At 47.3% G+C, this 21064-nt stretch overlaps 2 protein-coding genes across 4 annotated transcripts in view; one reads left to right on the plus strand and one right to left on the minus strand.

The window, feature by feature from the left end:
• Positions 1-10876: 10876 nt before the first annotated feature.
• CHRAC1 (chromatin accessibility complex subunit 1) lies at positions 10877-14779 on the minus strand. The gene is made up of 3 exons (XM_062626963.1): positions 14603-14779; positions 13877-14003; positions 10877-12685 (listed from the first exon to the last, which is right to left on the minus strand). Exons 1-3 carry the CDS (start codon positions 14735-14737, stop codon positions 12543-12545), a joined length of 405 nt encoding a protein of 134 aa, XP_062482947.1. The 5' UTR covers positions 14738-14779; the 3' UTR covers positions 10877-12542.
• A 5250-nt stretch (positions 14780-20029) lies between these two features.
• TRAPPC9 (trafficking protein particle complex subunit 9) overlaps positions 20030-21064 on the plus strand; it is a 499166-nt gene continuing 498131 nt past the window's right edge. The window contains exon 1 of one of the 3 annotated variants that reach the window (XM_062626935.1): positions 20030-20103. The gene's annotated coding sequence lies outside the window, so the exon portion shown is untranslated. Of the gene's footprint in view, positions 20104-20179; positions 20291-21064 lie in introns of those variants that run through there. The other 2 variants (XM_062626936.1, XM_062626937.1) reach the window with 2 other exon arrangements.

Below are 21064 nucleotides of genomic sequence, written 5' to 3' on the forward strand. Positions count from 1 at the left end.
CATATTTTGGAAAATCCAGTTATGAATTAGGTGCAATCTGGCAAAGTTCTGTGCTATCCTGAAGAGGGTTACCACTTGTTTTCTGTAACGTGTTGACAAAGCTGAGTAGATTTTATATATGGATGGATGGATGTGAGTATCCACATGTGTGGTGATCACACGTGTTGGTGAAAGGAGAGCAGGGCTGTTTATAGACTGTTGAAAAAAGCATCAAAGATGGTATCTTGCTGGAAAGATAATAAGCACAATTTCCCTGGTTTTTGCATTACAAAAATCCCTCAGTTCAGGGCAGTTCAGCAGTAAAGATCCAGGCCCAGATTTCTGTGCAGCAAAGTGGTTAACTTGATCTCGGGAGGGCAAGATGGAACCCAGAATGTATTGATTAAATCTGTATTTCTGTTCTTTAGTTTTGGTACATTGCAGGTTTCACTGACATCTGTGAAGGTTTTCATCTTCTGTTTAGTAGTTGTCAAAATGTTTTTTAAATTATTTTTTATAAAATAACTGAAAAAGAACCAAAAATCCATTCAGAAATTTAATATTGTAAATGTTTTCCCTTGGATCCAAATGTTAAAGTTTGCTATTTTTTTGAAAGAAGAGTATAAATAAATACAATGTTAAAGGCCTCATTTCAAGTGGTACTAAATGTATGTTGAGTAGTTTGTGTGTTGCATCTGTAGTCAGATGTCTTGCGCTTGCAGCATAGAGATGATAATAGTTCTGTCTGGCCAAGAGTAGCACTTGTAATACAAGAAGCAGCCAGAGAAATACCCTCAGTTGACTTTGAAATGCATCAGCAGCATTGTAGAATTTACCACGTAGGTTGTAAGCGTCGCTTTATGTTACTCAGCTGAGGCTTCACATAGGTGTGTGTAGTTTAAATACCTGCTGTGTATCTTGCTAGTGTAGTTGAACATTTGCATGATGCTGTGTGGCGATGCCACTTTAAATTAAGCCTTAACAAAGTGAGAAATCTGTCAGATCTTTTTTTCCTCAGAGTATGCAAAAATACTGTTTAACAGAGAGAGCAGGATGTTCCTATAAAGCTCAACCAGTAGAAATCTCACCTGAGGAAGAAAGGGAAACTTGTCGATCTGTATATACTGTGACTGACCTCTTGAGGCACTGGCTGTCACTGTTGCTCTGCAGAAACCAGGCTCGCGGGCATCTCTCCGCAGCCTTCCAAAACCAGGCTTGCTCAAACCTCAGCTTCTTTCTTGGTGGTTGTTGTTGAACGTATTCTCCTCCCTCCCCGGCTAGGAAATCTCTGCTTGAAGGAGGATTGTGATTTAACACTTAAACATACAGCACGGAAAAGCTGTTTCTTGAGTTTTGTGCTTGCTTTCAGATAGTGCCATCATTTCCACTTCTTAATGACTGACACAGAATCCTTCAAACATTTGAAATAGAGGCAAAGAAAGCGTTGGGGACCCAGCTTCCTTTATTTTTTTTGTCTGATTTGGATCTACCTCATTGAAACAGTTGGGTGCTATTGACTCAAATTGTTGAGGAGATTGGCAAAAGCGACCAAACTGCGTGTGCGAACCAAAACCTCTGCGTTCATTGTTCAGAGACAACAATATTGTGTTTGAGTTTGATTCTTTGTGCCTTTCTGTTTTGTTGTTCTTTTCTTTTCCCAGTGCATAACAATCCAAAGTCATCATCTTAATGAGAAACAGTAACTGAATTCTAACCACAAAGTTTAGGAAAAGAATAAAAGCCACAAAATGCTCTTTTAGCAAGGTTTAAAGTATTTATGTCTCAAGAAGTCATGAAATGTAGTGTCACGGCAGACCTAAGCAATGAGAAGTACCCAATAAATAAGTTTTGGAAGCATGTAATCCCAACCCTGGCTATATACATCTCTGTGCATATATGCATATACACATAGAGAGCACAGTTTGTTGTGTCGGTATGTGTGTGCATGTATATGTAAAATAGATACATGTGTGAGGGTGAGGGTATAAAACGTCATTTACTTTTCCACAGTTTTGTATGTAACAGTTTACAACTATGTGTAAGTTTTTCTACTATGTGAAACCTTTTTTACTTCAAAAAAAAAAAAAGAGTTCCTTTTTGGAAAATTTTCAGTTGTGATAAACTATCATTTTTTGAAGCTTAAAAAGAGATAAAAAAATATTACTTTTTACCAGTACCTAATGCAGAGGGGGGATTCTCTTCTGTAAAATCGTATTTAGTTTAATTCGTAAAGAAAAGTCTATCTATGGAACTATAAAAGTGCTGACATTCCATCGTGGCAGGACTTCAAAGCTGTTTCCTACAGGCTTTTTGCTGCAGAGAAGACATGAACAAAAGGAAGATGCCTCTGTTCAATGTGTTTTGTAAAACTGCTCCATCAGGTCTGTACTGAAGCTATATTTTCTAAAGCCTAATCATCCTTTTAATATGCTGCATATAAATGATCAGCATGGTTGCACTTTCTCAAGAATAATGTACGCCCTGCAATTGGCTCATGGATAAGGACTTTAGTTTTTTAACAAAACCAATAGTACTTTGGGCAGAAGGTAATATTTATATAGGTACCTCAAGAAAAAATAAAAAGAGCCTGAAAATGCTGCATTTTGTTCCTTTAACATTTTTCATGTAGCAGTTGTTCGCTTTGATTTTATTTTAGGTGACTAGCTACCTGTTTTGCTTTGGGGGACCCTGATAGCATTTTAGACCGTTGTTTTCTGTTAATCTCGTAGAATGTAGTATCCTTCCTTGGTTTCATGCAGTAGTTTGGGATGGGATTTGCCCTGGTTTATGTACACAAGGGGAGGGGGACCATGAGGAAATACGCTTTATGTAGACATCAGGAAAAGGATACTATATTCCTAAAACAGACAATACATGTTCCTACTTCTTAATTATTAGTTTTGGGTTTGCTCGTACTGCTTTCTTGATTCTTTTCTCAAATACGAGTGTGGAGAGGGGCAGCTTGGAATGGAGGAAACCCAAACTGACCAACCTCACCCTTCTTGGTCCATGTTTTGGGGGTGATGGCGAAGCAGCAGGACATGGGCTTGGCCACGCTGTGTGCCAAATGCTGTTTAATAAGAGTTGTGCCCCATCTCTGAGCAGGACCCATTCTGCTCTCTGGCTGCTTGCTGGTGTGGGTGCGTTGCCTACTTCATTTCTGAGTCAGTAAAAACCTACAAATGTGCAGAGATGGGGAGTTTCTTTGTTGAGAACTGTTGAAGGAAGCTTCAAAGGCTGTGAAATTGAGCATTTATTGTCATGTTTTTAAGCTTAGGTGGGTCCTTTTCCAAGTTTGTTTTACAGCTTGCAAGGTAAAATAGTTTGCACTACTTTTGCAATAAACTCATGAAAAACCTAACAGTTTCTGTTTTGGTTTCTTACTGTATATATACAACTAATACTAAAGATTTAGCATAGTGTTTTTCACCTCAAAACATAAGACTTGTAACAAGCTCAGAATGCTGTAATTCCTGACAAAATAATGATGTGAATGATATTTTATAAAGTTATTTTGTATGGTGTCAATTTTGTTTTGCCTCATAGTATGTCAATAAAATAAAATTCCTCATCTTTACAAGTTGTTGTTTGATGTCTTTAATTTGGCCATTTTCTGCAGTTACTTGTGGACTGGGAGACTTTGTGAGCACACAGTGGGATGTATCCATGGCCTAAGAAATTTTCCATAGTGAGTAGAGGATCACAGAATCGCAGAATCACATAGGTTAGAAAAGACCTTTAAGATTGAGAGCAACCATTAACCTGGTACTGCCAAGTCCACCACTAAACCATGTCCCTAAGCACCACATCTACATGTCTTTTAAGTATCTCTAGGGATGGTGACTCCACCACTGCCCTGGGCAGCCTGTTCCAATGCTTGACAACACTTCTGGGGAAGAAATTGTTCCTAATATCCAATTTAAACCTCCCATGGCACAACTTGAGGCCATTTCCTTTCATTGCTCGTTACTGGGGAGAAGAGACTGACCCCACCTCACTACATCCTCCTCTCAGGCAGTTGTAGGGAGCAATAAGGTCCCCCCTGAGCCTTCTCTTCTCCAGCCTAAACCCCCCCAGGTCCCTCAGCCGTTCCCCATCACACTTGTGCTCCAGGCCCTGCACCAGCTCCGTTGCCCTTCTCTGGACCTGCTCCAGCACCTCCATGTCTGTAGAAGAGCAGGAGGAGGACATCTCATGAATGGGAAGCTGCTGAATGCCACTAAATGGAGAAACCAAGGACATGGGTAAGAAGTCCCTCTGTACTATACAAATAGCAGTTACATTGCAGCATTGGTGCTGTTTCTTTCTTGCTGCCAGAGGCCAGAATCAAATCTAAAATCATTGATTGCTTGGTAGCTCAGAAACCTGTTAAAGAGTCCTAGTGTTTGCTGGTCTGGAGGCTTCTTGTGACGAGAGCCAAAAAGTTCTTCTAGTCCCACTGCCAGCCCTTGCATTATACTTCTTGGATGTATTTCAGGTGGTTCCATGGCCACTCCAGACTTCAGAGGCAGTATGTGCTGCTTTTAACTGTCTTATAAATCTCCAATGACTTATGGAAGGTCAGCCTTTTGGAAATACTTGCTTGCAATCTTACCTTTTGTTGCTTTCTGAGCGATTAAATACACAGAAGTAGCCACTTGGTGTTTACTGTAAGACATCAAGGGGAAGGGGATATCAAAAAGAACTTCAGGTATGCTGAGGAGCTCCTGTTGGGAGCCCAGCCCTGCTAGCACAGATTAGTTTTACTCAGTAACATGAAATAATGTCACAGCAGTCTTCCATTTCAGACAGAGCTTTAACTTTCCCCTTGTTTTTTAAATGCTGCTTTGAATTGGACGTGGGTTTGCTCTGTGTCAAGCTCTAGGGGAAAACAAATACCACTTACTGGGTTTGATGGCAACGAGCCTTGGCGGATGCAAGGCCTTGGAGATGGCTGTGGCAAACGCTGGCAGCTCTGAAGTCCCCATTGAGGATTCTGGCTGAATGAATACAGAAGGGAGTTCAAGATCTTGTGGTCTCACTAATTAACAGAATATGTTCATCATCCCACAGGAAACTTCTAAAGGGAGTGAAATATGGTGATCTGTACTTAGTAACACTGTTCCTTTGTCATGGTTTGCAAGCTTAAGAAGTTTCATCTCCTTTGAACAGCTTTGGCTGGGGGGAAGATCTCACCAGTTAGCACTGTAGGGGAATATACAGCAATATGTATATAATGATAGAGTCATCCTGGAAAGTGTCTCCTGGTCTGTGTTCCTCTGTCTAAAGTCCCTGAACACCTTAAACGGGCCAGGATACCCCAGGGAAACACCAGCAGCAGCTCCCCACCTCGCAGCTGGCCCCCGTGCAGTGCAGGAATGTTCAGCAACTGCAAGCTCTGAACACTCCTAAAAGAAAAAGCCATGTTCCTCATAAGCAAAGCTGGCGCCTTCCCACTATAACCCTGCTCAGAACGTCTGCCATCTTGTTGAGATTTAGCTGTTTATTGCAATGTTTCCCTTACGAGATATGGACAGAGACCTGACTGCAGTACCTGAAAGGTTGTCGTGGGCATCATGGACTTTCCTGTTCCTCCTTTGGGTGTAGGAAGATCTGCCCAGGCCATGGTGGCTGAAGCATTCATAGTTTTGACCCATGAACAGTAAGCTCTTCATCAGAAAAGCTGGCAGGAGGTAAAGTCCTTCAGAGTCAGCAGGGGCAGCTGTGGCCAAGCAGAGGTATCAGAGGCTTTGTGCCATCTGCTTGGGCCCTTCAACAGCAATGGAAGACTTGGTGGTGGGGTGGAAGAAACCCCTGAGCTGTAATGGTAGAAGTCAGAGCCAAGCCCTTTTCTTACCTTCCCTGTTGTTTCAGCTGCAGTTAGACACAGGCTGTGTGATTTCTTTGTTCCAGTGCTCCTCAGTCGCTTTTGGACCAGTCTGAGGAAGTCCATGTTAAATGATGGTGGTCTGGAGCTGGAGCTTTGTAATAGATGGTGAATGTGTCTTTTGATTTACCGCAAGGGACAAAGGTGTGCTGTGAGGGCACTGGGATGTGTCACTTGAAATCCTGCCTTTTGTGTCCCACTGCTCTGGTTTGTGTATTTGCACATCTGATCTCACCTGAAATGTATTTCCTTCAGCGCGTAACCCAGTGTTAACGGGCTGGTTTGGTATTTCTCCTCTTGAAGGACTGATGGGGCCAGAAGCCCCCACAGCTGCTCACTCCTCCTCCTGAGCAGGACAGAGGGAGAAAACAGGATGAGAAGGCTCAAGGGCTGAGGTAAAGATGGGGAGATCACGTACCAGGGACTGCCACAGGTAAATCAGACCTCGCCTTCCCCTCGCCCCTTCCTTCCCAGCCCGACCCCTCTCCCCGAGGCGCAGGGGTGCGGATGGGGTCGCGCTCAGCCCAGCACAGCCCCTCTCGCCCGCAGCTCCCTCCTCACCCCTGCTCCAGCGCGGGCCCTTCCCCGCCCGCACCCTTCAGGGCCCCGCCGGGGCTCTGCAGGGCCGCAGCTCCTGCAGGAAATCCCCCCCTGCTGCGGCGTGGGGCCCTCCCCGGGCTGCAGGGGGGTCTCTGCTCCCGCGGGGTCTCTGCAGGGCTGAGGGGATCCCTGCTCCGGGCCTGCAGCACCTCCTGCTTCCTCCTCCTCCTCCGCCCTCCCTCGGGGTCCCGCTGCTGCTGCTGCTCCCTCCTCGGCTTCCTCCTCCTCTGCCTGCGCCGCCTTTGACCCTGCCTGGAACCTGTTTTCCCCCTTGCCCCCCGCTTGTCTGAGGGGTTCAGCTGGGTCCAGCACGGGGCAGCCCCGGCTTCACCTCACGGAGGGGAGCAGCGCCATGGCCGGTGGCTGGGCACGGGCACCCCGCACACCGGTGTCCCTGCGTCCGTGTTGCTGTACATGAGCTATAGCGTGGCAGGAAGGGGAAGCTGTGAGGAAATAAAGCACAATGGGGTGTGTGTGGAGGGAAACCAGGGTAGGCACTGCATGAACAGGGGTAACCGAGGTGCCACAAGGAGAACCACTTGTGGAGTGATTCATGTTCCTGGTTTTCAGCGTGTGTCCCTCCTTAGGGCGTGCGGCTCCTCCACCCAACCACCTCCAGCTGATTGTTCCTCCTCACACTTTCCCCTCCTCATCACATCTTTGGTCTCATACTGGAAGGTAACCAGTTGTGCAGAGCAAGGGCCTCGGAACTCACTGTGCTTGCTCCTTCTCCCAGGCACACACCATGGCGTTTTGCAGCCTGGCCACAAGGAGAAGGTGACTGCCAGGGCCAGTGTGAGGACATGGTGCATGCCAGGTCTCTTCCCAAGCAGTTTGGCTCTGCTCAGGCTGTGGAGCCACTGCTTGAGCTATGGGTGAGAAGGAAAGGACACATTTCCCTCTGCTGTGACCAACCTGGGATGCAGGACAGTGAGGCACGGCTGACTGCTGGTGTGTGCTACCTGTGACCAGGTACCAGCTGCCAACAGAGCCCAGGTATGTGATGATATGGTCAGGCAGTGGCCTTTTGCCACAGCAGCAGAATTTCCTCCTTCAGTTGACCCTCAGAGGTCTGGCCATGATCTGTCCTGTCCCAAGAAAGCATTTTGTCTGCAGTCCCAGTGCTCCCAGTTGTGTCATGGTGTCACACTGTGTCCTGGACACGTCAGCTGAGCACGCAGACATGCTCCTGCCCAGGCTCGTGAGTATGCAGTGACTGAGGAATGTGTTGGGGATTTTGGTTTTCTCCTTTTTTGGGGGGTGTCTAAAAGCAGAGTACTGGTGTTACCTACCACGTATCATAGAATCATAGAATCGTTAGGGTTGGAAAGGGCCTTAAGATCATCCAGTTCCAACCCCCCTGCCATGGGCAGGGACACCTTACGCTAAATCATATCACCCAAGGCCTCATCCAACCTGGTCTTGAACACTGCCGGGGATGGAGCCTTCACAACTTCCTTGGGCAACCCATTCCAGTGCCTCACCACCCTAACAGGAAAGAATTTCCTAATATCCAATCTAAACTTCCCCTGTTTAAGCTTTAACCCATTACCCCTTGTCTTGTCACTACAGTCCCTAATGAAGAGTCCCCCTTCTCCGCCCCCCAGCGTCCCTATAGCCCTCCTTCATATACTGGAAGGCTGCTCTGAGGTCTCCACGCAGCCTTCTCCAGGCTGAACAGCCCCAGCTTTCTCAGCCTGTCAGTGGTAACCATCTGCAGAGTTACCAGGCATGATCAGCCCCTGCAGATGATGAAGGGTGGGCGATACTTGGGGCTGGCAGCTATTTTAGCACCTTTCACTGAGTCACCAATATCATTCTTCATAAGCTATACCTGGCATCAAGATTGGCTTTAAATAACTCACCACATTTCAGAGGATGCTGCATAATGGACAACTGGATCAGCTGCTCAGACAGATTGAAAACAGAAAATACTGACTCTGAAACTAATCAGAACTGGAATTTCCATAAATGCACCAGGGAACTTACCAGCCCTAAGGCCTTTACCTCAAAATACCTGTGCCCAGCATAAAGACTGCTTTGCCAGGGCTGTTTGAGGTTGCTGCAGTCTTCGATTGTGACCACCTAAGATAACTGTGGGCCAGGTAGTGTTTGGCCTTTGTCATTAGTACCAGTGAGCTGAACAACATTGATGCCAGCTCTGTGATCAGGCTGGTCCTCTGTGACTCTTCAACACAACTGGGGTGCCAGCCAGTGGATTATGCCCCCATGTTTTTATTTATCTGATTTATCCCTACCCTATTTAAACTTCAGAATCATGATGGCAGTTTGTGCTGGGGTACAAGTAGCTTTTCTTTTTCCCCAGAAAAGCTGGCAAGGACTGGACCCATAAAATGTTTGGTGATGCCACACAATTTACATACCCTACTGCAGACAACCCCGTCCCTCCTGACAGGCAGCATTCAGCCCTCAGTTTTCCCACAGATTTCCATGCATTTTTAATAATATTATTCAAAAAAAAAAAACCTGAAACCCAGGCAAACCAACCCTTTCAATAGTTCAGCTCTGCGTGCCCACTTGGGAATTGCGTTGGGGAGAAAGGATCCCTTAGCACTCACTGCAGCTCTCCTGACACAATACCATTTCAATTTATGGTAACTCTGGGAATATTTTTTATAGTACAACATACTTTTGATCTTTTCAAGTAATAAGAGCGCTTGTGTGGCTCAGTAGATTTACTCCTCTGCTAGTGTCTGATCTTACCTGCCTAAAGCCTATTTCTTGCTTTTTTAGAACAAACTTGGGGTGTGATGGATTATGAAGTAGCCAATTCCTTCTGTGTCGTGTTTCAGGAGCAGTTGAGTGTATTTGTGTCTTCTGCCTAAGAAAAGTGTTACTATTTATAACAGTTGTGGTCAATGGCTCAATGTCCGGCTGGAGACCAGTAACGAGTGGTGTCCCTCAGGGATCGGTGTTGGGACCGATCTTGTTTAACATCTTTGTCGCTGACATGGACAGTGGGATTGAGTGCGGCCTCAGCAAGTTTGCCGATGACACCAAGCTGTGTGGTTCGGTTGGTACCCTGGAGGGAAGGAATGCCATCCAGAGGGACCTCGACATGCTTGTGAGGTGGGCTGATGCCAACCTCATGAAGTTTAACCATGACAAGTGCAAGGTCCTACACCTGGGTGGGAGCAATCCCAGGCACAGCTACAGGTTGGGCAGAGAAGAGATTCAGAGCAGCCCTGCGGAGAAGGAGTTGGGGGTGTTGGTTGATGAGAAAATGAACATGAGCCGGCTTCAGTGTGCGCTTGCAGCCCAGAAAGCAACTGTATCCTGGGCTGCATCAAAAGGAGCGTGACCAGCAGGTCCAAGGAGGTGATCCTGCCCCTCTACTCTGCTCTTGTGAGACCTCACCTGGAGTATTGTGTGCAGTTCTGGTGTCCTCAACATAAAAAGGACATGGAGCTGTTGGAACAAGTCCAGAGAAGGGCCACGAGGATGATCAGGGGACTGGAGCACCTCCTGTATGAAGACAGGCTGAGAAAGTTGTGGCTGTTCAGCCTGGAGAAGAGAAGGCTGCATGGAGACCTCACAGCAGCCTTCCAGTATCTGAAGGGGGCCTATAGGGATGCTGGGGAGGGACTCTTCATTAGGGACTGTAGTGATAGGACAAGGGGTAACGGGTTAAAACTCAAACAGGGGAAGTTTAGATTGGATATAAGGAGGAAATTCTTTCCTGTTAGGGTGGTGAGGTACTGGAATGGGTTGCCCAGGGAAGTGACGAATGCTCCATCCCTGGCAGTGTTCAAGCCCAGGTTGGACGAGGCCTTGGGTGACATGTTTTAATGTGAGGTGTCCCTGGCCATGGCAGGGGGGTTGGAACTTGATGATCTTAAGGTCCTTTCCAACTCTAACTATTCTATGATTCTATGATTTAGGCCAGATTGGATGGGACTTTGAACAGCCTGCTCTAGCGGAAGGTATCCCTGCCCATGGCAAGGGGTTGGAACTGGATGATCCTTAAGGTCCCTTCCAACCCAAACCATTCTGTGATTTCCTTGACTGGGAAGACAAAGTAAGTCTTTACCAAACCATCCAAATTAGGGTGTTGCTTGTGACACCTCCCTTCATAACTGATTTAGGGCATTTTGCTGCCCAGCTTTCTGGAGTGAGAGGTATTGTTCCTTAGGTATGTTCCCATGCTTACTTGAGGCATTCTTCACAGACAGGGAGAGACTCTGGTCACTTCTCTCATTCTGATGACAACACTGTGCAAGCGTTAGTTGTGTGCCAGCAGAGGCTGAGTGGATCTAGTTAGTATTGCTGACAGGGCCTACTCAAAGCAGCACAAACCCTTCTGTACCTGCTTCCTTCCTGGAAGGATGAATAGTGAGAGTGCTGGGCTTGTACACTGACCATGTTGTGACTGAAGCTGGACAGAACTGTGAAAAATCTCTGCATCAACTCTCACTTTTCATACAAAACATTTATTTTTAATAAGTTGCATATAAAGGTCTACACAGGACGGTTACCATTTCTCTAGTAAAAAACCCAACAAAACAAACCTAAATGATAAATCCAACTCTGTCACTCAATAGGGAAAAGGGTTGCTCATCCTCACCAATCCACATCTAACAGACTTCAGTGTGCATTTTGGTAAGAACACTTGAGACAAATTCAAGAAGTAAAGTTCACTGAAGTTTCTACATGTACAGTTAAAGGTTCTAGATGTACATATTTACATCATTATCTAACACACACATGTACTGTATACCACCACAGCTGCAGAAACACATTAGGTCTTGGAACACATCTCATCCTCTACTCAGTTCCTGTGCTGACATGGCTATTTGGGCTGCATTACAGAAGGAGCAGTTTTTACAGAAGACTCTTTTAATTGGTTTGGTCTATAGTAATGCCCCAGCACAGTCCCAGAAAAGTGAGAGTTCGATTGGTTATTTGCTCCCTGAGGAGGAGAAAGCTGAGGATAGTAAACACTGTATAAAACACTTCCCCTTACCTCATCGTCCGCTCTAAGGACGGGGAAGGAACCTGTTCTAGTCAGAGGGTGAAAGAGCTTTTGGACTGAAAGCTGCCCTTTGGAAATTTTACATTTGGATAATGATTGTCTGAAGAAGTAATTTTAAATAACCTGAGCAAGTTCTGCTGTCAGATTAGACAAGGCCAATGCAAGGTCCTGCACCTGGGTCACAGCACAAACAGCAAGCACAAACACAGGCTGGGCAGAGCCTGGATTGAGAGCAGAAGGACTTGGGGGTGTTGGTTGATGAAAAGCTCAACATGAGCTGGCAGTGTGCGCTTGAGCCCAGAAACCACCTGTGTGTTGGGCTGCATCAAAAGGAACATGAGCAACAGGTTGAGGGAGGGGACTCTGCCCCTCTGCAGCACTCTGGTGAGACCCCTCCTGCAGTCCTGATCCAGTTCTAGGGCAACAGCACAAGAGGGATGTGGAGCTGCTGGAGTGAGCCCAGAGGAAGCCATGGAGATGCTGCAAGGGCTGGAGCAGCTCTGCTCTGGAGCCAGGCTGAGAGCTGGTTCAGCCTGGAGGAGGCCCTGGAGAGACCTTAGAGCAGCTTCCAGTGCCTAAAGTAGCCACAAGGAACCTGGAGAGGGGCTTTGGACAAGGGCATGTGGTGACAAGACAAGGGGGAATGGCTTTAAACTGACAGAGGGGAGACTGACATTAGGTATTAGGAAAATATTCTTCACTATGAGGGTGCTGAGGTGCTGGCATAGGTTGCCCAGAGAAGCTGTGGCTGCCCCATCCCTGGCACTATTCAAGGCCACGCTGGACAGGGCCTGGAGCAACCTGCTTTAGTGGAAGGTGTCCCTGCCTATGGCAGGTGAGTTGGAACTGGATGATCTTTAAGATCCCTTCCAACCCAATCCATTCTATGGCTTTTATGATCTATATTAGCTCTTCTTACCCCACCGTGTTTCTGAAGAAAGAATTCCATTCTTCAACAAGTGTAAAGTTCAATTTCTCAACTTCTTAAAGCAAAAGCAGATGGCTCAGTGTATAAATATATCCAGCATCTGGATTCTCAGTCACAAAAATAACATCTTTTACAAAACAGAAAATGGATCAACTATGAAGCAATTCTCCACAGACTTAAGATCCAACATCTTCAACAGCTTCATCTTCATCCTCTTCCTCCTCATCCTCTTCATCATCTTCACCCATGTCTCCATCTTGCTTCTCTTTTTCAAGCATTTTTAGATATTTGCTAGCTAGGATCTTCTTTGGCAGGATATCTGGAAGGTAGAATTGTTTCTTTTGTAGTCAGTTTGAATACTTATATTGCCTCATTAATACTCTTGCATCCTTACTACCAAAGAAATGAAGTCAAAACTAGGCTTTGTTAAACCCATTATTATTTAAGTGAATAACCACGAGTTAGTCTGACCTATACAGCTGTAAGAACAAGAGGGAATCACCCACTTGCAGTACAAGTAACCAAGAGGACGAAACATATTTTACGATGGATTACTGACAACTGTCTTTGCTATCTGCTCATGCATGTTATTTATTTCATGTAAAACAGAGTGCTCAGCTACTCAACTGCTTTAGATTCAACAAGCCAGCTACCCCATTTCTGTCCTGCAGAAGCAGTTTTCTGTGTTAAGGTAAAATACTTGCTCAGGGCAATAACAACAGACCTGAGAACAAAGCAGGACTGTGTGCTCTGGAAGTACGTCCATGGGGAACCCAGAGAAAGACCGGGCTGGAACTATCTTATTCTCCACCTATATCCTTGAGGTCTCAAGTATTACAACAAAAATCCAGTATCAGTAAAAAGTGTGTACACACACATTTGGGTACACACACACACACACACACACATATATATATAAAGAAAGAGGAACCATACGATGACTCAGTTTGAAAAACAAGATTTACAGATTTAAATGTGGGATTTTGGGGCCACATAATTTCTCACATAAAGATGTGCTGTGATCTTGTTTTGTAGGCTGAAAGCTTTCAGATGGAGGTGCTATAATTCAAGAAATGCTCAAGGCAATATGCTGCGATCTCCTTAGCCTTGTGTAATTTTGAAGCGCCAGGAAAATTCCCATTCACAAAGAGATTTAAATCAGGTATCAGGAAGAAATTCTTCCCTGTGAGAGTGGTGAGATACTGCCCAGAGAAGCTGTGGCTGCCCCATCCCTGGCAGTGTTCAAGGCCAGGTTGGACACAGGGGCTTGGAGCAACCTGCTCTAGTGGAAGGTGTCCCTGCCCATGGCAGGGGGTGGGAGCTGGATGAGCTTTAAGGTCCCTTCAACCCAAACCATTCTGTGGTTCTATGAAATGTGTTCAGCGATGTAGTTTATGGGTTCCAGTTCAATGGTACACAGAAGATTAATGACCAGTAGGAGAATAATGCAAAAACAGCAAGATTTCATTTTGAGTATTACATACTGGCTTTACCATCATGCTGTAGATACCTGCAAGGAACTGAAAGGTCTCGCACTCTTCTGCAGTATGAGACAGGTCACTGTAAGTTAAAGCGTTCTTCTCCTTGCCTTTGCCATGTTTGTAGGAGTATGCAGCCAAATACTGAACAAAAAGCTCCTAGAAAATTAAAACAAAAGCAAATTGTCAAACTAGGAATGCACATATATAGTTGGCAGCAGTTTTCCTCAATCCTTATTTAAAAGCACAAACACCATATTTAACTGTACATATACTGGATGCTGTGCAGACTCATTTCAGAGAAGCTTAAGGTGAGGTTATGGTTGCATCTCTTTGGAGCACAGACAGTAGGCTTGGCTTCTCAGACACAAGCTCAAACAAACACCTTCCACAGTGCTGCAAATGCCGCTCGGGATCAGAGAGCAGCAGCATCATTTCCACACGGGCTAATTTATATTGATTGCCAGCGGTGGAAATAAGAACGTCCCGATCGCTCCAGACTCGGAGCTCAGCTGGATGGCGAAAGCCGCCTTCGCACGGCGGGAGCCCGAAGCGTGATGCGCCAAGGCCGAGTGACAGACACAGGCAGGAGGGAAGAGGCGCTCCTTGGGGACGAGGCGGGCGCTGACACAGCGCGGCCGCACTGCCCGGAGGCAGCTGCACCTCAGGGAGGCACCGGCACCTCAGGGAGGCACAGGCCCAGCACGGCGGGGAAGCAGCAGGGTCGGAGCAGAAAGAAGGGAAGAGGGAACCGGTACCGTGGCTTTGGCGGTGAGGAACAGCGCGTCCTGGTTGATGCTGGAGACCTCCGGCGAGCTCTTCATGATCACACGGATACGGGACAGGGGCAGCGACACCAGCCGGTTCTCGCCGCCGCTCAACCTCGCCGCCATCTTTCCCCCCCGCCCGGCTCCTTCCCCCCGCCGCCCGGCGAGCGCAGTGCGGCCGCCGCGGCGCGCTGGGAGCTGTAGTCTCCGGCCGCCATGGGGGGCCCGCGATGCCGGCGGCGGGACTACAACTCCCGCCGGGCCGCGCGGCCGCCGCCCGAGCGCCGAGCGGAGCGAGAACTACAAGTCCCATCCCCGCCCGCTGCCGCCTTCCCCCGGCGGCGGGGCCCGCGCTCCAGGTGTTCCGGCGGTCGGTACCCGCCCCGGGCCCCCGCGGGAAGGCGGGTTTCCAGAGGGGAGAGGCGGAGCGGGCCGCGAGGCGTCCCTTCCTCAGCCCCTCGACATGTGCCTTAGCCCCAGGCTAGAGCCTGAGTTTTGGAAACTCATTTTTAATGGCAAATGGGCACATCCTCTATGTACATATTCCAATTACAGGCCAGTGGCTACAAAATCGTCAACTCAAACTGTAATTACAGGCTGCTAAATACCTCTTTTGCTGCTGTAGTACGCTAAAAGGGAATGCTGCCTGGTACTCCTGACACTTGTCTGTGGTATGCTGAGGTGTGGAGGGCACATGGAAACTATTAAGTGATTATGGGGTTTTGTCTTTATTATTAACACATTCCTGTGTGTCTGCTGTGCAGGTACCTGGTTACATGGTTACATGTCAGCCTCAGCCCACTGAAGGCAGTGGGTGTTTTGCTACTGATAGTGTTGGGTCCAGAAGTTCATCTGTGCCCATTTGGATAGGTGCTACTGTACTTCTATTGAGAGGGAGTCAGCTGTTCCAGAAATGATGAGGCATAGTTTGCATTTAATTAATGGCTTGAATAAATAGTTTCTAATATGCTTTACAAACAATATGCCTGATGATTAGTGTTGGGAAGAAGTCTGCTAAGGTAAGTAATTAACATGAGAGAGAAGAATCAGAGAGCCACAGACTGGTTTGTGTTGGAAGGGACCTTAAAGCTCATCCAGCTCCAGCCCCTGTCACTGGCAGGGCCACCTTCCACTAGAGCAGCTTGCTCCAAGCCCCTGTGTCCAACCTGGCCTTGAACGCTGCCAGGGATAGGGCAGCCACAGCTTCTCTGGGCACCCTGTGCCAGCGCCTCAGAACCCTCCCCTCACAGGGAAGGTTCTTCAGAACAAAGGCTTTTTCCATAGTACACAATGCTAGTTCACATAGAATTTAGGGAGGAAAGGGATGTACCCATAAAGATCGTATTAAATAGAAAATACAGGGACTTTGTTAACTATAACTAGCTTATATAGAATTTGTCCAGTAGATAAGGACAAGGCTTTCCTACAGATGATACTGATTTATTAATAAAAGATAGACCCTTAAGCAGTTGTAAGCACCTTAGTGCAAGGATAGTACAATGATGTGTTCACTTGCATCAGTTCTAACATTACTGTATTTGGAGACCTCTGTTACACTTAGCTATTACAGGTAACCTACATCTCTTAGACTGCATAATTCCCTTGAGGTTACAACTTTTGTGAGGCCGTTCTGTGTAAGTTATAGCTGAAGTGAAGCACTGTACCCTATGATACTGTATAGATACCTTAGGTCCTTCGGTTCCTTCTCTGATCCTTATCATCTTGCGACATCTTGTGGACACAGTTGACATTACTATGACAGTGAAGTTCTTGCTTCCATGATTTCAACGTACATATAAACCCTTCAAACTATCAAGATTTCTGAGGTTGTCGAGCTATTTGGATGCCAACTTAGGATCCGTATAGATCCTATGGGATCAAGGGACTTGCCTGCAGGCATTTTACTCATCTGCGGACAATGCAGTTTAAGGTGGTCTGGACAAACCAGGACTCTCTCCTCTTCTAGGTCCTATCTCATCATCAGATATTTCCTCTTTTCCTGTGCAGTGCTCCCTGAAAGGCCACACTGGGATAAGTCTGTGTTCTTCAGCACTGTGATGGGTGGATGATGCCTTCCACCTGACAGATAACAGGAACACAAGCACAGCAAACTTAAAGGCATCTTTCCATGCTGCTAACACAGCTTTAGTCTGTGGGAGACAGAATCACGATGTAGCTGTGGAGCATAAGGCGGGTGTGCTCACACGCTGAGAATACCACGATATTGCAATGTCACTGATGTTTAATCATTTAACTTTTTTAGTATATTTTGAAACAGCACAGTTAATGTTGTACCAGTAATGGAATGGAACTTGTTCCTAATTAAAACAAACAAACCCATAGAGCAGTTCATAGTAAATTATTTCTCTTGAATCAGAACCTAATTGGGTTTGTTATTAAGAATTCTTTGTTAAGCCTGACTGGAAACAGGTAAAATTAATCTCTGCTCCGGAGAGTTCAGAATAACTGTTTGCTTAAAAACTAATACACCCTATTCAGTATGGACTGTTTGTACTAATTACAAACTGCAGAGCAGCATCATATCTCAGTCTTTCCTTTTCTCCTCTTACTTGACTCACCAGACTGCGCTTGAGCTCTTTTTGCTGTGCTTTGTAGACCTGAATAAGTGCAGGTTATTTTTGAGCTCTCTAAATAAATTATGTTTAATAAAAGAGTGGCCAGAGATGCTATTCTTGTTCTTTAGTGAAGAATTGTTTCTTGTTGCTGACATTCTATTACAGAAACTGCATAAGGCAATTGTAGTTCCACTGAAGATCTTGCATTTATTATAGAGAAAATATTACCAGAATATGAGGCAAAAAAAAATCCTGAAGAATTTTCTTTACATAAAACCAGAGCATAGCTAAAAAGATTAGCCACTATGATGCTGAGTGATGTTTTAAAACAAATTCATACACATTTAATAAGACTAATTAGAGAGTAATTAATGATCTGTAATCACAAAAAAAAAAAAATTCAGAATTATTATATGAAGAACAGAGGATAAGTGCTGGACTAGGGAAAAATCTGCTAGTGTCAGCAGACAAGGGAAAGAGCTGAAGTTGGTCTGGCAAAGTATAAATGCAGTATGTGCATAAGTTGTTGGCACAGACAATAATAAATGTAAGGTTATATTTAAAGAAAGAGGTGTCTAGCACAAGATGTATACTGCAACAAAAGAAATTCACTGCTGCAGCAGCATTCTTTAGAATTCAGATTTGCAGTAGAGCCATATAAAAGCAGCATTTATAAACCAGACAAGTTCATGATGAAGAAGAAGTGTTTCTTGTGCAGCGCAAAGAAAAGCTGTTCTGTGGGGATCTGGTGAAGTGTTACTTGGTGGTGATAAGAAGGTTGCATCATATTCAAAATATAAGATAATCAGTCATAGAGTAAGAGGTTGGAAGATACCAAAAGGATCTGAGCAGTTGGTAAACTATATGTTACTGCACAAACGCAAATAGAAAATGACTGAACTGACAACAGTCACTTCAATGTATCTAAACATCTGGAGGTCTCGGGTAAGGCTCGCAGTGTAGCAGTTCCTCCATAACCATAGCTGGAGCAATGAAGATTATCAAAAGCAAAAGTAAATTAATCAAGCTTTTAGGCAGACAATACCACATGTAATCGTCCATTTCTGTTTTTTGATAGATGATACACATTTAGGCAACTTCTCTTTGGAGTTGTTCTACCATGTGGAACTATTCAGAACATTAAATACTTCCATCCCGGAGATCTTAGGAGACTGAGTAGCTTAATGGCAGTAAGTGAGCTCTTAAACACAGCATTTGCAGAGCCACGGGTTTGGCAGAGAAGAGATTCAGAGCAGCCCTGCAGAGAAGGACTTGGGGGTGTTGGTCAACGAGAAAATGAACATGAGCCGGCTTCAGTGTGTGCTCGCAGCCCAGAAAGCCAACCATATCCTGGGCTGCATCAAAAGGAGCATGACCAGCAGGTCGAAGGAGGTGATCCTGCCCCTTTACTCTGCTCTTGTGAGACCTCACCTGGAGTATTGTGTGTAGTTCTGGTGTCCTCAACATAAAAAGGACATGGAACTGTTGGAACAAGTCCAGAGGAGGCCATGAGGATGATCAGGGGCTGGAGCACCTCCTGTATGAAGACAGGCTGAGGAAGTTTGGGCTGTTCAGCCTGGAGAAGAGAAGGCTGCATGGAAACCTCAGAGCAGCCTTCCAGTATCTGAAGGGGGCCTATAGGGATGCTGGAAAGGGACTCTTCATTAGGGACTGTAGTGACAGGACAAGGGGTAACGGGTTAAAACTTAAACAGGGGAAGTTTAGACTGGATATAAGGAGGAAATTCTCTCCTGTGAGGGTGGTGAGGCACTGGAAGGGGTTGCCCAGGGAGGTTGTGAATGCTCCATCCCTGCCAGTGTTCAAGCCCAGGTTGGGCAGAGCCTTGGGTGACATGGTTTAGTGTGAGGTGTCCCTGCCCATGGCAGGGGGATGGAACTGGATGATCTTAAGGTCCTTTCCAACCCAAACCATTCTGTGATTCTGTGCATCACTGAGGCAATCAAGTCGGGTGCCAGTATGATCCACACCTAGAGGTTCTCAAGGCCAGCAACCTGCTCTAGTGGAAGATGCCCCTGCCCATGGCAGAGGGCTGGACCTAGATGAGCTTTAAGGTCCCCTCAACCCAAACCATTCTGATTTGGGGAAACTGGAGATTGCCCTCACCCATGTGCAGGACCTGGCACTTGGCCTCACCAAACTTCACGCCATTCTCACATCCTCCACTGGAAAAGCTCCCTAACTCTGACACAAAGCTCATGCTTCCCAGTCTTCAGATTTTTTGCCCTTTAAGCTACAAGACACCAAAGGCTGATTTCAGGACGTGGAAGTGCTGGGAAGGCTCACTGATGGCCGCTACTGAAGTTTTCAGTTACACAATGGGGACAGTGGCGTCTGGGATTCACCTGCCACTCATGCTCATTGCCTTCAATGAACTCCTCTTATTCTTCGAGGAGTAGCTCGTGTTTGCAGACAGAAGGTGAGGTAGCGATGGGACAGGCACCACGAGCAGCGGACTGAGAGCGACCGGACCGCGCCGCTCCGCTCCCCACACCGAACCGCTCCCCACACGCGGACCCACGGGCACCACTTCCTCACGGTACCGCTCCCCACACCGAACCGCCCCCCACACGCGGACCCACGGGCACCGCTTCCTCACGGTACCGCTCCCCACACGCTGACCCACGGGCACCGCTTCCTCACGGTACCGCTCCCCACACCGAACCGCCCCCCACACGCGGACCCACGGGCACCGCTTCCTCACGGTACCGCTCCCCACACCGAACCGCCCCCCACACGCGGACCCACGGGCACCGCTCCCCTCACAGCTCCCGCCTCCCGCGCGCCCTAGTGCGCATGCCCGCGGTCCCCCGTTGCCGTCAGTTCCGCCGCACCCCGCCCCTGCCCGCCCCGCTCGTCCGGCAGCAGGAGCAGGCGGGGCCGGTTCCTGTCCCGGCTGTGAGTGCCCCCCCTCAGACCTCCTTCCCCCGTTAGTCCACCCGGGGCCACCGCTCCCCCTGTACGCGAGAGACCCGGCCCCGCAGCGGCTCCTCAGGACTCGTTCTTCTCCCGCTCCCTGTCAGACCCTTTCCTTGCGGGGCGCGGGGGGTGTGTGCCTGCCGCTGGGCTTGCCGCTTGTCTTAACGTGCGTTTCCTTTCCCCTCCTAAACTTCGTCGCGCCCAACGCAGGGGTCTGGAGGGCTGTGGGGAAGCGGAGCGGTGGCGGTGCCCCATCGGAGCGGGGTGAAACCCCCATCCTGTCTTTTCCTCCCTTCCCGGCCGCTGCGGCGGAACGCGGTCGGGGCCGGGTGCAGCTCCGCTGCCTGCGGGGCTGGGGAAGGGGCTTCATAGGACCCGGTCTTGCACTGTCGGTCGTGATGAGAGCCCTTCAGAGCGCTGCTTTTCCACCGCCTCTGCTCATGGGTTTAGAACTCGTTGGTTCGTGTTTGGTCAAACCGGTAGTGTCAGTGTGAAGCTGTGTTGCGGGTTTGTTGTTGTTGGTTGCTTGTTTGTTTCTCTTTGGGTGTAGGTACGTGTCAGAGGGTGCTTTGGAGCTGGAATTTACCAAGGGGTCTGTGTGGTTTGGAGGTCTCAGAAGGAACGTGAGGGCTTTGCTATGTGCCGGTTCGTTTAAGACACAGCTGCAGCACAGAAATCGGTTTTAGAGAACTCAGGGGAGAAGGAACTGTAAATGTTTAAATATAAAAGAAGAAAACGTTGCCTGCTCCCGCTGATGAACCTGCATGTGTTTTGAAACAAGAATGATTTCACTTTACCTGAAAAATAAGTGTTTTGGTCTCGATTTCCCTCTGCCTGGCCATGTGGGAGCATTGACAGCTGTGTGAAGTTTGGCCGTTTCGATTTGGTGTTGGTTTACATCCCACCTCACAGTTTCCCGTATTTCCCCAAGATATGGATG

The sequence above is a fragment of the Pezoporus occidentalis genome, unplaced genomic scaffold (genome assembly GCF_034315485.1).
Source record: "Pezoporus occidentalis ecotype Australia unplaced genomic scaffold, CSIRO_AGI_Poc_V1 ctg3, whole genome shotgun sequence".
In the NCBI taxonomy this organism is placed as follows: Eukaryota; Metazoa; Chordata; class Aves; order Psittaciformes; family Psittacidae; genus Pezoporus; species Pezoporus occidentalis.

Bases quoted from the DNA above. Each gene is read 5' to 3' on its own strand.
- CHRAC1 (XM_062626963.1), bottom strand. From the start codon at position 14,737: ATGGCGGCGAGGTTGAGCGGCGGCGAGAACCGGCTGGTGTCGCTGCCC. The intron at 14,004-14,602 runs GTACCGGTTCCC...TTAATTTTCTAG, and splicing joins TCCTCACCGCCAAAGCCACG to GAGCTTTTTGTTCAGTATTT. The intron at 12,686-13,876 runs GTATCTACAGCA...TCTACCTTCCAG, and splicing joins GACCTTTCAGTTCCTTGCAG to ATATCCTGCCAAAGAAGATC.